This window comes from Myotis myotis, unplaced genomic scaffold (assembly GCF_014108235.1).
Source record: "Myotis myotis isolate mMyoMyo1 unplaced genomic scaffold, mMyoMyo1.p scaffold_m19_p_13, whole genome shotgun sequence".
NCBI classification, from domain to species: Eukaryota; Metazoa; Chordata; class Mammalia; order Chiroptera; family Vespertilionidae; genus Myotis; species Myotis myotis.
Window position 1 is genome coordinate 46285051 of NW_023416317.1, and position 14747 is coordinate 46299797.

At 41.5% G+C, this 14747-nt stretch overlaps 1 protein-coding gene across 2 annotated transcripts in view; it reads left to right on the plus strand.

The window, feature by feature from the left end:
- The first annotated feature begins 1673 nt into the window (after positions 1-1673).
- The window catches only part of FBXL2 (F-box and leucine rich repeat protein 2), a 53741-nt gene continuing 40667 nt past the window's right edge, over positions 1674-14747 (plus strand). The window contains exons 1-2 of one of the 2 annotated variants that reach the window (XM_036332881.1): positions 1674-1842; positions 7818-7879. In XM_036332881.1, coding sequence (XP_036188774.1) covers positions 1840-1842; positions 7818-7879 — 65 coding nt within the window. In that variant the 5' untranslated portion in view covers positions 1674-1839. The remainder of the gene's footprint in view (positions 1843-7817; positions 7880-14747) is intronic. The other variant, XR_004971609.1, reaches the window with a different exon arrangement.

Consider the following 14747-nt stretch of genomic DNA (forward strand, 5'->3'; position numbering starts at 1 on the left):
CCACTTCAATCTGACAGGGGCAAAATAAAGGTCAATCTCGGTGCTGGTCCCTTAGGGAACCACCACACAGGTCAAATGCATGACCACAGTGTTTAAGAATGAGGTCCATATTTATTGCTTTCCCTGGTACCTGTAAGCTGTCCCGGAAACATGAGCCATGGAATTAGCAGAGTTCCCTACTCTGCTAATTCCATGATGTCACTTCTGTCACGGGTCCTTTGGAAAACAGTTTGGTTCTGCGTAGTACATCTAAAGATACACAAATCAGCAATTCTGCTCCTCATTGTTCACCCTAGAGCAGCGACTCTCAACAGAGGCCATTTTGCCTTTCCAGTAAAATTTGGGAACGCCTGGAGACATTTTAGTTTTCACAAGTGGAGGTACACTGATGGCATCTAGTGGGTAAAGCCATGGATGCTGCTAAACACCCTGCAATATTTAGGACAGCCTGAGTGGTCAGTGAACACTTCTGTGAAGATGACATTTGAGAAGATAACTGACTTGTATCAAGTCAAGGGATGGGCAGTGTGAAGTTCTGGAGGAAGCATATTTCAAATAAAGGAAAGAGTTGCTGCTGAGGCTTTTAAGTGGGAAAGTGTTTGACATGTTTGAGGAACCTCAGGGGAAAAATATGGCTAGTGTAGAGTGGGTGAGGGGAGGGTGATAGGAGATGAGGTTAGCGCAGTAGGCAAGGCCCCCATCATAGAGGACCTTGTGGATCATGGGGAGAGTTTGGATCTTTTCTCTAAGTGCCATGAGAAGACACTGAAACATTCCTGTTTGTAGACTGCAGGAGGGAAGGCAGGTGGCATGGAGACTCATGTACACAACAGATGATGGTGGTGATGTGGAGATAGTGAGAAATGGATAGAGTCAGGATTTATTTAAGAATATTTGCTAATGGATTGGATGTGAGGAGTGAGGAAAGGAAAGACTCCAGGATGATTCGTAGGTTTTTGTCCTGAACAGCCAAGGGGATAGTGGGAACGTTTGCTGGGATGAGGAAGACTGGAAAGTGAGTAAGAAACTTGGATCAAAAGTCTAATTTGGGCTTTTTTAAGTTTGAGATGCCTATTAAACATTCAAGGAGAGATGTCAGATCAGTTGTTGGTTAGGTCTCTTTGTCACAGACTTAATGGGCTGGGTTTGAGGATATCTAAAGTTCTCATCAACCATATTATATATATATATCTCCAACAAATTGCGAATTAATAAATTAGGGTACACACACAATGCTATTCCATGAGTTGACATGCAATGATGATTTTTAATTGAAAAAGTAGATTATAAAAGTCCATGTGGTTTGCTCCCATTTTAAAGAATACAATGTAATATAACATATATTTCGTTGTGAGCTTGGAAGCAGATAAACTGGAATGTAAGCCTTGGTTACCTCAGGTGCTGGGATTTAGCATGGTTCTGTTCTTTTTCATTCTCGTTACAGTTCACTTAAAACGTCTTCACTAATCATGTATTACCTGTGTAAACTGTTTCTTGCATAAAGAACACATTTGTTTTTGTGTTTCTTTTTAATTCCAAAAGAATCACGCCGCCTGCTGCTTGTTATCTGTCAGGTGAGGGATATCAAGGTGATGATGGACCGACCAGGTGCGACCTAGGGAAGGCGAAGAGGCCCCGCCCAGGAGTCCAGGCCCGGGGGGCGAGGGGGCGGTCCTAAGGGCACCACCCTGTGGCGTCACGTGCTCGCCGTCGGCCAATGGCAGGCTCCCGAGCCCACCTTGGGGACGGGGCGGGGCGCCCAGCTGGCGTCACCAGGACAACGGGCGTTGCCGGCGCCGTGTGACTCGGGGCTGTGGGCGCGCTGGCGGCTCTCCGGCCATGGTGAGTGTGTGGCCCGCGCGGCCCCGCCGCCCGCCCGGCCCCGCCCGAGCTGGGTCGCCGCGCGGCCGCCTGCGAGGTCCCGGCGGGCGGCGGCGGGGTCGCGGGGAGGCCGGGCCGCGGCCTGGGAGGCTGTGGGGCCGCGGGGTGCCGGGCTGGGCGGGCCCGGGGGAAGGGAGCCCGGAGGACGCGGAACGCCCGCCGGCCCTGGCGCCCGCTTCCCGGCTTTCTCTGCCCGTGACTGTCTGGGTCGCTGCTGGGACCCGCTCCTCCCTGCGGACCGCCGGACAGCGTGACGCTATTTTGGCGTTGCATTGCCTGGGAAGCCACCCAGAGAGGGTGTGGTTACAAAAAAAAAAAAGAAAGAAAGGATGTGTGTCAATATCCTCTATATTCATACGAACACTATTTCTTGCAGGCTCCGTGCTTCTGCCTGTCTTGTTTCTGCAGTTATAGATAAAAAGTAGAATAATGTGCATGTGTTTCAGATTCATCCTTCCGGCAGGTTGTTTTTTTCTCTTTAGTACGGGGACATTTAAACTTGTCATTTTGGAGATTTCCCCCTCCTTTTTTAAAAAATGGGGGCATTAAGCTGGCGGCGTTTAGGTGAGTGCCCACCCGCAGGGGTTTAATGAAGAGTAGCTGTGAGCCGGCAGCCATCCTCTGTTCAGTAACTCGGGTGGGCATCCCGCCGGCCCCCACGGAGCCCGCTCGCTGCTGAACACCTGCCTGGAGGGCCGAGGTGGGGTCTTAAAGAGACAGGATTCAGGAAACTGCCGGCCCAGGTGTGTTTTCCCCAGAGGCCCCCCCCCAAGGCTGTAAGAGAGGAGAGGACGCTGCTTGGGGACACACCTTTGGTGTAGAGCAGTGGTTCTCAACCTTCCTAATGCCGCGACCCTTTCATACAGTTCCTCATGTTGTGGTGACCCCCGACCATGAAATTATTTTCGTTGCTACTTCATAACTGCAATTGTGCTACTGTTATGAATCGTCATGTAAATATCTGATATGCAGGATGTAATTTCATTGTTACACATTGAACATCATTAAAGCACAGTGATTAGTCACAAAAACAATATGTAATTATATGTGTGTTTTCCGAGGGTCTTAGGCGACCCCTGTGAAAGGGTGGTTCGACCCCCAAAGGGGTCGCGACCCACAGGTTGAGAACCGCTGGTGTAGAGTATTGGTTTGAGGGGGTGGGGTGGTAATAAGGAGATGCCTATTTTTAAGAAACGGTGTTTTGGTGTTTTGTTTGTGAAACGTCAGTGATTTAGTGTAGATTAGTGGAAGAACGAATAAGCTGAGAATGCAGGGTGCCTTTCAAGTGCCCATTGGCTTTCTGGGGAGAAAGCCTGCCATTTGGAACCCTGGCGGGCTCTGGCTCTTCTTGCTAAGGAGAGGCACAGCAGGAAGAGAAGGTGGATGGTCTGTATGCCTCGTTGGCTCTGAGAAAACAATTGCCAAGTGAGCAGCTTGTTGGTAACAGGAAAAGCACATCAATCACAACTAACAGCAATGTCTTTATTTTGTGTTTCTTTTTAACGCTGAGCGGCTTGAACGTGACAAATTACCGGAGCCAGAAAGAGTTTCAGAAAATGAATTTTACCAAACTCTTGTGTTTTAAATCCAGCAGTGACTTACTTTTATATGTTACTAGGGGCCCGGTGTATGAAATTCAGGCACGGGTAGGGTCCCTAGGCCTGGCCAGCAATCAGGGCCGGCCAGGACCTTCCTTCGTTCAACGCCGCCCCCTGGTGGTCAGCGCACGTCATAGCGAGCGATCGCACTCCTGGTCTCTGGGTTGAGGGGACAATTTGCATATTAGGCTTTTATATACATAGATTGAAAGATATGCGAGAAAAGCCCTTACAGATATAGTAGGGAGAAAGGAGGCATATTCAGGAATTAATGGCCACAGCTTTCCGAAAAGTCTTGTATTCCTCCTATTGGCCATTTTCTTTTTCTTCTCCTTCCTCCACCCATTCCATTCTGACCCACAGTACACCTCGACTAGTGAATTTTGGAGTCTTATTGACACTGAAATAAAAGCATTTTGCTATAGTGGCATATTAGCGGTTGCTTTGCTAGACTTAGAAATGCTTTGCTTTTTGTGTATTGTTAAACGTTAAGAATTTATTTCATGGAAGGGATTCCGTTGAGTTGAGAAGCTGATGCCTGGGCTCCGAGGAAGGTGGGAAATGAATGGTATAGGAGGGGACTGGAGGATGCTGCCTATATGATCCCCAAAACTGTATTCAAGATTATAACATTACCCTTCATTAAATGCTTGCATTTCAACACAACTTTAGAAGTTGATATAAAGGATTTTGCATGTGAATTTTGGAATTCTGTTTTAACTATTTCTCTATGAAATTTTCTGCAGTTAAGCCTCTTGTTTCTCTTGCCTCTATAAAAATAACAACAGCTGACATTTATTTTGTATATTCTATGTGTGAGATAGTTTTCTAAGCACCTATGTCGTATTTAACCATCACAACAACCCTATGGAGGAAGATATCATTTTCCCATTTTAGAGACAAGGAAATTGAGGCACAGAGAGGTAAAGTAACTTGCCCAGGTCACCCAGCTGATAAATTGAGCCAGATTTCAAAATCAGGCACTTTGTCACAGAACCTGCTAATAGAAACACTAGATTATACTGTAATATATAGTGTATCATTATATGGTCAACAATATATTTGCCATATATATGTTAGGAAATTAGTTTTCTTTCTTATTTAGATTTTAATGTTTTGAGCACTTACGAATACTTGTATTTTGTTGTTCTTGGCACTGGAATAGCTGCTACAGAACAGAGTAGCCTGGCCTAGCCTTCCCCTCTTTTCCCTCTCCCTCCCCTCTTTCACAAAGATGAAATGAGGAGGAATTGATGAAGACAGGTTATTAGATTAGGGTTCATATTCATGGCTGTAATAGCATTGAAAATTCCTCCTGTCATTTCAGTTTGTGTTCAGGAAATGACACCTACTTTTTGTGAATCACAAAGACCAGTGTCTTACATAAAGCCATTTAGACTTGGGGGATAAAACTTTTAAAATGTGCCCTAACCGGATTGGCTCAGTGGATAGAGCGTCCGCCTGTGGACTGAAGGGTTCGATTCTGGTCAAGGGCATGTACCTTGGTTGCGGGCACATCCCCAGGAGGGGGTGTACAGGAGGCAGCTGATCGATGTTTCTCTCTCATCAATGTTTCTAACTCTCTGCCCCTCTCCCTTCCTCTCTGTAAGGAATCAGTAAAATATATTTTTTAAAAAAAACTTTTAAAAAGTAAAATTTTATTTTCCAAGTTTTTTTCTAATAGTAATTTTTACATTTGTTTGAGTTGTATGTTCTAAAATTGTTGCAAAAAGACATCAAATAATGGTTTAAATTTTAATTCATGTGGGTCAAAATGTACATTAGGATATTTATTGCCATCAAGTTTTTGTTACTGCTTAATACTTGATCATACAGTCTTCCCATTTTCATTTATTCTCTCGGACTCGCCCCTGTTTTGGCACTTTCCTTTCTATGCTGGTGTTGGGAAGCACAAGGTGGAGGGGAAACTTTACAATAAAGTGTATCTGACATCTAAGGACAGTTTTGGTCTATTTGCCGTGTAGTCAAGAGAGCTTGTGTAATGAGGTCTGTATTAATAGATGGTGAAAAGAAGAGGTTTCTCTATTCTTTTTTCTTTTTTTTTTTCTCTTTACTCTTGACAGTCTTGGCCTCCCTTTTGTCTGCACTGGAATTGCAGCATAACTTTCAGTACTTAATTGTAACAATAATTCTTTTTCATAGAGCCTTTCACTACTAGCCTAGTTTTAGGCTGATTACTTCACATCTCATTTAATCCTTCCAGTATCCCTAGAAGATTGACATTATACCCATTTAAGACTCTCAGATTGATTAGGCAACTTGCCCAAGGTCAAATAGTTGGCCAGTAGCAGAGCCAGGATTTGAACTCAACTGGTCTTCAAAGTCTGGCTTCTTAGCCATTATACCATGGCTTCTCTCCAAACTAAAGAATGTGCCCAGTGCCTGGCTTAAATGTACTACACCAAGATTAGGCGTCTCAGGGTCTTATCAGCTGAACCAGCAAGTTCTTTTTTATTTTATGACGAACTCTCTATTTGTAATGTCTAATGACACCCTGCAGGTTTTACTTGACCACCCCCGTCCCCGCAGACTATGAAAACTCGGATATGGACAGCCATGGGTTGAACTACACTTTGACCTCTGCCTTCCCTCCCTCATTTGGTGTCTCACTTCTACCCTGTCCTGTCTACCTCAGCACTGCCACTTCCAGCGCTGGAGTGGCTCTGAAAGAGATGGGACTGGAGCAGAGGTGTCTAAGGAAGTGGAACAGGGCAGTCGCTGGGAAAGGTTTTGTGGAGTCAGAATTATACGACATGTGGCCTTTTGTTTGTGTCTTCTTTCATGTGACATAATATTTCAAAGGCTCATATCTGTTGTATATATTAGTACCTCATTCTTTTTGATTGGTAATAATTTTCCCTTGTATGGATATACCACCCTTTATTCATTAGCTGATGGACATTGGGTTATTTCCACTTTTTGGCTATTATGAATAATGCTGCTATGATCATCCATGTACAAGTTTTTGTATGGACACATTTTTATTTCTTAGGTAGTTGCCTGTGGTTGGAATTGTTGGTTCATATGGTAACTTTATGTTTAACCTTTGAGGAACTGCCATACTGTTTTCCAAAATGGGTCTACCAGTAGTGTATGAGTGTTCCAATTCCTCCACAGTTTATAAACACTGTACACTAACATCACCACAAACAACATGAGTAATGCCTCACACTATGATGTTATGATGGCTGTGATATCACTTAGGGTGATGGGAATTTTTCAGTTCCATTTGATCTTATGGGACCACTGTTGTATAGGTGGTACTTCATTGACCCAAGCATCGTTAGGCAATGCATGACTTTATTTTGGTTATCCTCTTGCATTTCCATATTGATTTTAGGATCAACTTTTAAATTTTTCAATAAAAAGGCAGCTGGCATTTTAGTAGAGATTTCATTAAATCTATGGATCAGTTTGAGAAATGTTGCTAACTTAACACTATTAAATCTTCCAATTCGTGAACATGGGATGTGAGTATATTTGTCTTTTTAAATTTCTCTCAACAATGTTTTATATAAGTTTTCAACATGTCTTGCACCCCTCCCTCCCCCTTTTTAAAAAAAATGATTTCAGAGAGGAAGGGAGAGAGAAATAGAAACATCAATGATGTTTGAGAATCGTTGATTGGCTGCCTCCTGCACGCCCCTTATTGAGCCAGCAACCCAGGCATATGCCCTTGACTGGAATTGAACCCGGGACCCTTCAGTCCACAGGCTGACACTCTATCTACTGAGCCAAACCAGCTAGGGCTGTCTTGCACTTCTTTAGTTAAATTTATTCTTAAGTATTTTATTCTTTTTAATGCTGTTGTAAATGAGATTGTTTTCTTAATGTCAGTTTCAGGTGGTTCATTGCTAATATATGGAAATATAATTTATTGTTATATAGTAAATATATTGTATATTTTATATAGTATCCTGCAACCTTGCTGAACTCCTTGATTAGTTCTGATAGAATTTTCTGTGATTTTTTTTTTTTTTTAGAATTCTCTGTATACAAGATTGTTACCTGTGAACAGAGATTGTTTTACTTCTTCCTTTCCAACAAGATGCCTTTTATTTATTTTCTTGCCTAATAACCTTGGTTAGAACCTCCAATACAAGGTAGTATATAGAAATGGATGTTGCAATTTTTATAAAAATGGTGAAAGGGTATAAACTATTCTTATAGCTATCAATATTGAAGTGTGGTGGCTTCATGAAATTGGTATCATACCTGTAGGACAGTAATTGGGGCTGTTCTGATCTAAAAAACACGTAACTTAAAAAAAAAAATCGAGGAGCACTAACGGGTTTCCTTTTTTTTTTTTTCTTTTAGGTTTTCTCAAATAATGATGAAGGCCTTATTAACAAAAAGTTACCAAAAGAACTTCTTTTAAGGTAAATGTAGATAAACTTTAGATAAAGAATTCAGATTTGATTCCGTCATCAAATTCCAAGACAGCCTTCTTTCTCACTGTGAGTCCGTAGCACAGAAAAACAGCCAGAATTGGCCTAACCGACTTTTTGTTTTTGTTTTATAGAATGCTGTTCAGCTTGTTGTTAAATTTTACTTGGTCTAATCCAGAATGTACTAAGTATGTACATAGCATTGGTCTGGATTCTTTTTGTAATGTGGTAAGTATTGTAATAATCTTCAGTAGGTGCCATTGTCTCGGTATCAGCAGATAATCCCAATGTAGTCCATAATGCGAGGAGAGACTTTGTTAAGCTTCTGAGCTCCTGAAGTCCTAGACATTTAGTTGTTTTCTGATAAATTGGTTTTAAAAGAAGTACACTTCTGTTCTTACTGAGCATTTAAAATGTTCTCAGCCCAAATATTGATATGTTTTTATCCATCTTACGAGAAGTGTGTGCTAAGTGACAGTGAGTACTACAGAAAATAGGCTTTTTGTCCTTTGTTTCTGGCATCCCTGAATATGTAGCAAATGGCATTTTCCTTGTCATTTTTACCAAGTAGAGCTCTCAGCCAACGTGTGTTGACCCTGCACTAAAGTTTCCTTTAGTACTCTGCAATCCTCAGCTAAATCTTATTTTAGTTTGGTTGTTACATTTTAGTTATTAATACATATATCCATGGTAATCTTTGAGTAGCATTTCCCAGACTCTTCTCATATCTTTGATGTTCCACCAAACAAAACGAAAAACCAGGTTTTGTGAACAAATAAGTATGGGATACACTAGGTTAACAAAACCAATTTCTTTACTGCATGACTTCTCAGAGCCTTAATAAGCCAATAGGCATAACAATGCTCCCACAATGGATAGCTGTGGCATTTTAAACTCGCCATGGCACCCTCTTAATATTCCATGGAAAAAATTTTGGGAAATGCTGACGCACAGTAAGAGACTGCCCAGATGACTCCATTCCCTGGCTGTGCTAAATCTCACTTTAACTTCTGGGGAATGAGTATGAATTCTGTTTACATATTGGAGTTCATCACAGAGTCACTGTAAATGCCACAGATGACTAACCTCTGCTGTCCGCCAGAAACGGAGTGAGGACTTAGCTTCTCTGTGGTGGTGATCACGTTTCTGGGGCTTCCCAGGGTGTCTCATTAGTCGTCAGGTGTTGTTTGTCACTGTTGTCATGAGCTCACTCTATTCTGTTAATAAAAAGGAAAATTAACTCATGACAGGATCATGTGAAAAATGCACCAACTATCTTTTATTTCAATAAAACAAATAGTTGTTTGGGTCAGACAATATTTTTGGCATTTTAGGGCATTTTAAAGTTAAGCAAGTGGTAACAAGGAAGGAATGATATGTTTATCATATAAACCCACAAGGTCTCGGTTTAGCGCCAAATGCCGCTAGAACCAGTATGACTGGGTTAGGGTGGGCAGGCTGTTGGTAGACAACCATAGGGATGCCATCCACAACAGACTACAAAATGGATGGTGTCCCCTAGTATTGTCCAGTGTTTCGTTCCCGGTCTGCACATGTAGCACAGACATCGAGCTGTAATACGAATATGTCATTTTTACTCTGAGGAATCATAACCAGCTCCAGGCTGACCCATCTTAGTCATTCATGGGTTGTGATTAAACTCCACTCGTGAGCGCTGCTGCTGTCGGTGACTTAAGGCTGCTAACTTAGTATGCTTTCCCTTCTGGTAGGTTTAGCTTTTACACTGTACTCAGTCATGGAACAGTTTCTATCTATTGACCCCCCCAAAAAAGGGGGAATTATATTCCCTGGCTGGTGTTGCTCAGTGGTTGAACATTGACCTATGAACCAGGGGATCACGGTTCGATTTCCGGTCCAGGGCACATGCCCAGGTTGTGGGGTCAATCCTCAGTAGAGGGCATGCAGGAGGCAGCTGGTCAGTGATTCTCATCATTGATGTTTCTCTCTCCCTTTCTCTTCCTCTTTGAAATCAATAAAAATATATTTAATAAAGGGGAAGGGAATTATATTACTTTCTGTGCTAGGGTGATTTCTGAACTGCTGTTTTAGAACTTGTAGTTCTTTTAAAGAGCCATGATGGAGCCAGCTGCTAAGAATCCTGGCGTTACAGTTTTTGAATTATACCCCACAAGACTCATACACAGATTTTTTTTTTTTAATTGCCATTTGAGAGCAAATATACATAATGTATCTATTCACTTGTGTTCTTATTTTGGAGTCTCTCGGGAGGATTTAAGTTGTCAAGTGCTGCCATACAGTTCTTCTCTGGCTCATGAGTCTCAAAACTAACTCTAGCCAATCATGGTGTTTTAATTTTTATTGGCCTTTAAGTCATTTCTGCCATTTTACTCTCAGACTTTCTATTACAAGCAAGAGTAGCTCTCCCCTTGCCTAGCTAACCTTTCTGAGCAAACTTCTGAAGGGTTTGAGCCTGTTACCAAAGCAGCCATCCTCCTCTAGCCATCACGTGAGCGCGTGCAGTGGTCTCCGCCTTGCGAGCTTAAGTGTTGGTTATTTTTGCTCAGTTAAATGATGCATTCGTACTGGTTTGTTCTAGGCTTATGTTTTGGCTTCCTATTGTAGGCTTCTCTGTGACCTTGCAGGCTGTGATTCCTGTTCTTGTTGAATTCCTGCTCACCGGCATTTCTTACTTCATCAATAGGTGTGATTCTTTGACCTGAGAATCTTGCTTGTAGCTGAGGTCATTTTCTTTTCTGCCATTTTTGACTGCATCTGTTACCATCCTCTTAAATTCTCTACCAGCTTCCATCACTGGGCACATCAAGTGAAGCCGCAGCTTCCTTTTTGGAACCATTCACAAGTACAACCTGGGATTATGTGCTTTTCTTCATCTATTTATGTTACTTCGAATCACTCAGAAAAATCTGTGAGTTTTTTTCATCAGATCATCTTGCTAGTTTTAAGACAACTCAGTGTTATTAACTCACAGATTTCTTCTACCACCCATTTTCAGTTTGTTATTTAACACGTTTTTGTAATTTTGCTTTTTCTACCCGCTTTCACTCATAAATGGAAGGTATTCAGGTTCTCCTCTCTACCCTTCGCTCTCACACAGGTCAGCCATGCAGCCTGTCATTTCACTCTTCCTTGGGAGTCAGTTATGTAATGCTTATAACAATGGGGATATTTAATTTGTTGTTATCTACATATCCATTAGTGAGTTGTGTTGTTATTACATATGCTTGTCTTCATCATTATTGTTTATATTACTTTTGGGGCCAGACTTGGTTGAGATTTCAGCTTTCCCTGTTTACTAGTTGTGACCACAAAGTAACTTAATTATTTGGGCCATAATTTTACATGTGTTTAAAACAGCAATAGTGCCCTAGCCGGTTTGGCTCAATGGATAGAGCGTCAGCCTGGGGACCAAAGGGTCCTGGGTTTGATTCTGGTCAAGGACACGTACCTTGGTTACAGGCTTCTCTCTGGCCGGGGCCCTGGTTGGGGCATGTGTAGGAGGCAACCAATCAATGTTGCCTCTCTCTCTCTTTCCCTCTCTCTTCCACTCTCCCTAAAAGTCAATGGAAAAATATCCTTGGGTAAGGATTAACCAAAAATAAATAAATAAATAAATTAAATAAAACAGCAATAGTAATATTTCTTACCTTATGGGATTATTGCTAGCTGTTAGAGTACCTGGCATTTAATAAATGTTAACTAAGTGTTAGCTTATTGTTATTAATATAAATTTTGGATGCCTGAATACTTAGTGCTGTTTGATAGTGTAGTCAGTTTTAATGCAAACAACTGATAAGAGCAAGCTGTCCTGATATGGACCTTAGCCTATGCTACTGCTAACAATACCTCAGTGGAGAACCTGGTTATTAAGTAAGTTAATGTAGCTCAGTGCTTCACCAGCCTGGACTGGTTCAGTTTCAGTGGAAAGAGCATGCTACTATCTCGTAGTAAACCGACATCTACTAGGGCTTATTGGTGCCGGTGTTATGACAGCTGATAATTATTTTGCATTATAAACAAGGCAGTCTTGGAAGGAACCATTATTCCTCTTTTGAGAAAAGGAGTCTTATGTGAGTCAAACATTGACCCCCAACTCACATTATAAATTTTAATATTAATTTGACCGTAAGTTTTTACTTCTATTGCGGTTGCTTTCAGATGTTAATGATGAAATAAAAACATGTACTACTTCACAGGACATAGGGAGTGCTACATGAATAAATAGATACTTTTATATTTGTGTAGGATTTATTGGGAGTAAATATTTTTATACATTTTAAGAAGACAAAGCTCTTGTTATGTACAATAATTAAATAAATCTCTTTTTAGAGACATTTTAAAAAACTTAAATCGCCATTTTTTATATCATTTTCTTCCCTTTTTAAATGTATGTAGATATATGACATAATTAAGCACTAATAGTGTTTGTTGGCTTGAGGAAGGAAGGTTTGATTGCCCCAAAGAGGATTGCTGAGCCTAATAATTCTGGGCAAATGAAGTCAACTACACAATTACATCTAATTTGCCAGCTTACTAGTTTGCCAGGGAAAATTATAAAATGACTTGCGCATAAATTTCCAAATTTTCCTTTTCTAAAATTTAGAAGCCAATTCTAAATTCTGGGCAAAAATAATTGTGGGTTTTGTTGCAATCATTAAGTTACAGCCCAGTGCTTATGTGTAATTTTGGGACCTTGGGGAGCAGTGCGGTGAAGGACTCATTCCTGTTTGGGGCATCATTGAGTGGGTGTCCTTGCCTGCTGGTTGGGTTTAGCACTCCATGGACTTTTTCAAGGACTGGTGCCTCCACCTCTTCCTGTCTGTGATACCTTATATATATTCCAAGACAGCTGAACAGGTAAGATGCTTTTTGGGGGGTACCTACTGCAATTTCAAGTTTGAGCATCTATGCAGATTTTTCTTTTTTGTTAATGAGGTGTTTTTTGTTGTTGTTCATTCATTTTCATAGTTGTATTTGCCTTGCATAAAGCCAATACAAGACTGAATTAATGTGTTGAATCAGATACAGAAGCTTAAAGGCCCATTCTTTTAATTACCTCTGTATACTATTATAAACTATTTTAGGGTTGACAATTAAGTCCAGATCATGTCAACAGCAAAATTTCTTCAGTCTGGGTTGGGGTGATGCTTATACATTAAAACTCTGATGATTTGGATTTTTTTTTTAATCTACACTGAGATGGCATGAAACACCAATAAAACTCTCCAGATAGGAAGAATCTGTGGAGATTGTTATGTTAGAGCTCTGTTAACTTAAAAACTCTGTGTTTAGTAGTTACAACTGAAAAGATTGGTAAATTTGACTCTGTGAATAGTAAAATGTGACAAAGATAAATAGCATAGTGGTGGGTGAAATAACTGGAATATGCATTATAAGCAAGGGTTGTGTTCTTCAATATATAAAGCAAAAATTCTTAAAATTATCCTATATAATAAAACCCTAATATGCAAAGCAACCAAACAGCAGAACGGCCAGTGACATGCACTGACCGCCAGGGTTAGACATCCCCCAAGGTGTCCCAGACTGCAAGAGGGTGCAGGCTGGGCTGAGGGACCTCCCCTCCCCCCCAGTGCATGAATGTCATGCCCCGAGCCTCTAGTCTATATAATAAAAGCTTAAGCGATCCTTATGGCAGAATGACCAGAATGACCGGTCGCTATGATGTGCACTGACCACCAAAGGGCAGACTCTCAATGCAGGAGCTGCCCTCTGGTGGTTAATGCACTCCCACAGGGGTAGCGCCGCTCAGCCAGAAGCCGGGCTTATAGCTGGCGAGTGCAGTGGCAGTGGCAGGAGCCCTCCTGCCTCCGCAGCAGCGCTAAGGAGCAGCGAGCAGGCGGGTGGTAAGGAGCAAGGGATCCTGGACTGTGAGAGGGCTGTCCGCCTAAGCCAGCAGGCGGACATCCCTTGAGGGGTCTCAGAGTGCGAGAGGGCACAGGCCAGGCTGAGGGTACCCCCTCCCACCCTGTGCACGAATTTTGTGCACCGGGCCTCTAATTAATAATAAAAGTGGCCCGACCAGTTTAGCTCAGTGGATAGAGCATCAGCCTGTGGACTGTAAGGTCCCAGGTTCGATTCCAATCAAGGGCATGTACCTTGGTTGCGGGCACATCCCCAGTAGAAAGTGTGCAGGAGGCAGCTGATTGATGTTTCTCTTTCATCGATGTTTCTAACTCTCTATCCCTCTCCCTTCCTCTCTGTAAAAAAATCAATAAGATATATTTAAAAAAAAAAAAGTGGATTAACTCTTAGAAAAAGAGTTTGAAGACGTATGAACAAAGGAAGAAATAAAATGGCTGATAAAAAGATGCTCAGTCAGGCCCATATTTAAGTATAAATTATAAATCAAAATAATGAATATTGCTTATCTGACTGGCAAAAACCAAAGTTCGTTGATACCAGGTTTTGGCAAAGAGGTAGGAGACAGATACTCTAGGCACTTTAGAGGTGGGAATATGTATGTAACTATTCTGTGGGGCCACGGGGGGAAAAATTCTAAGTGCTAAATGTACATTTTCACAAATTCCATTTCTAGGAATTTGCTAACAGATGTATTAGCAAAGATGTACTAGTATATACAGGGATGATTACTACAACTTTTTAAAAAGCTGCAGTTAAATTGGATTACAGAATTGGATTACTTCTAATTCTTGGTTAATGCTACAGTTCATCATTGATCCATCCATTGCCCTTTCTCCTCACCATCATGTTCATATTACCAGGAACTTACAATATATTTACTTACGCTTATCTTTATATAAAAAAAGTATATCTTCTGAAACACGGTTTTCACTCAAAATTATGTTACTCACAGTGATCCATGTTGCTTTGTTTGGCT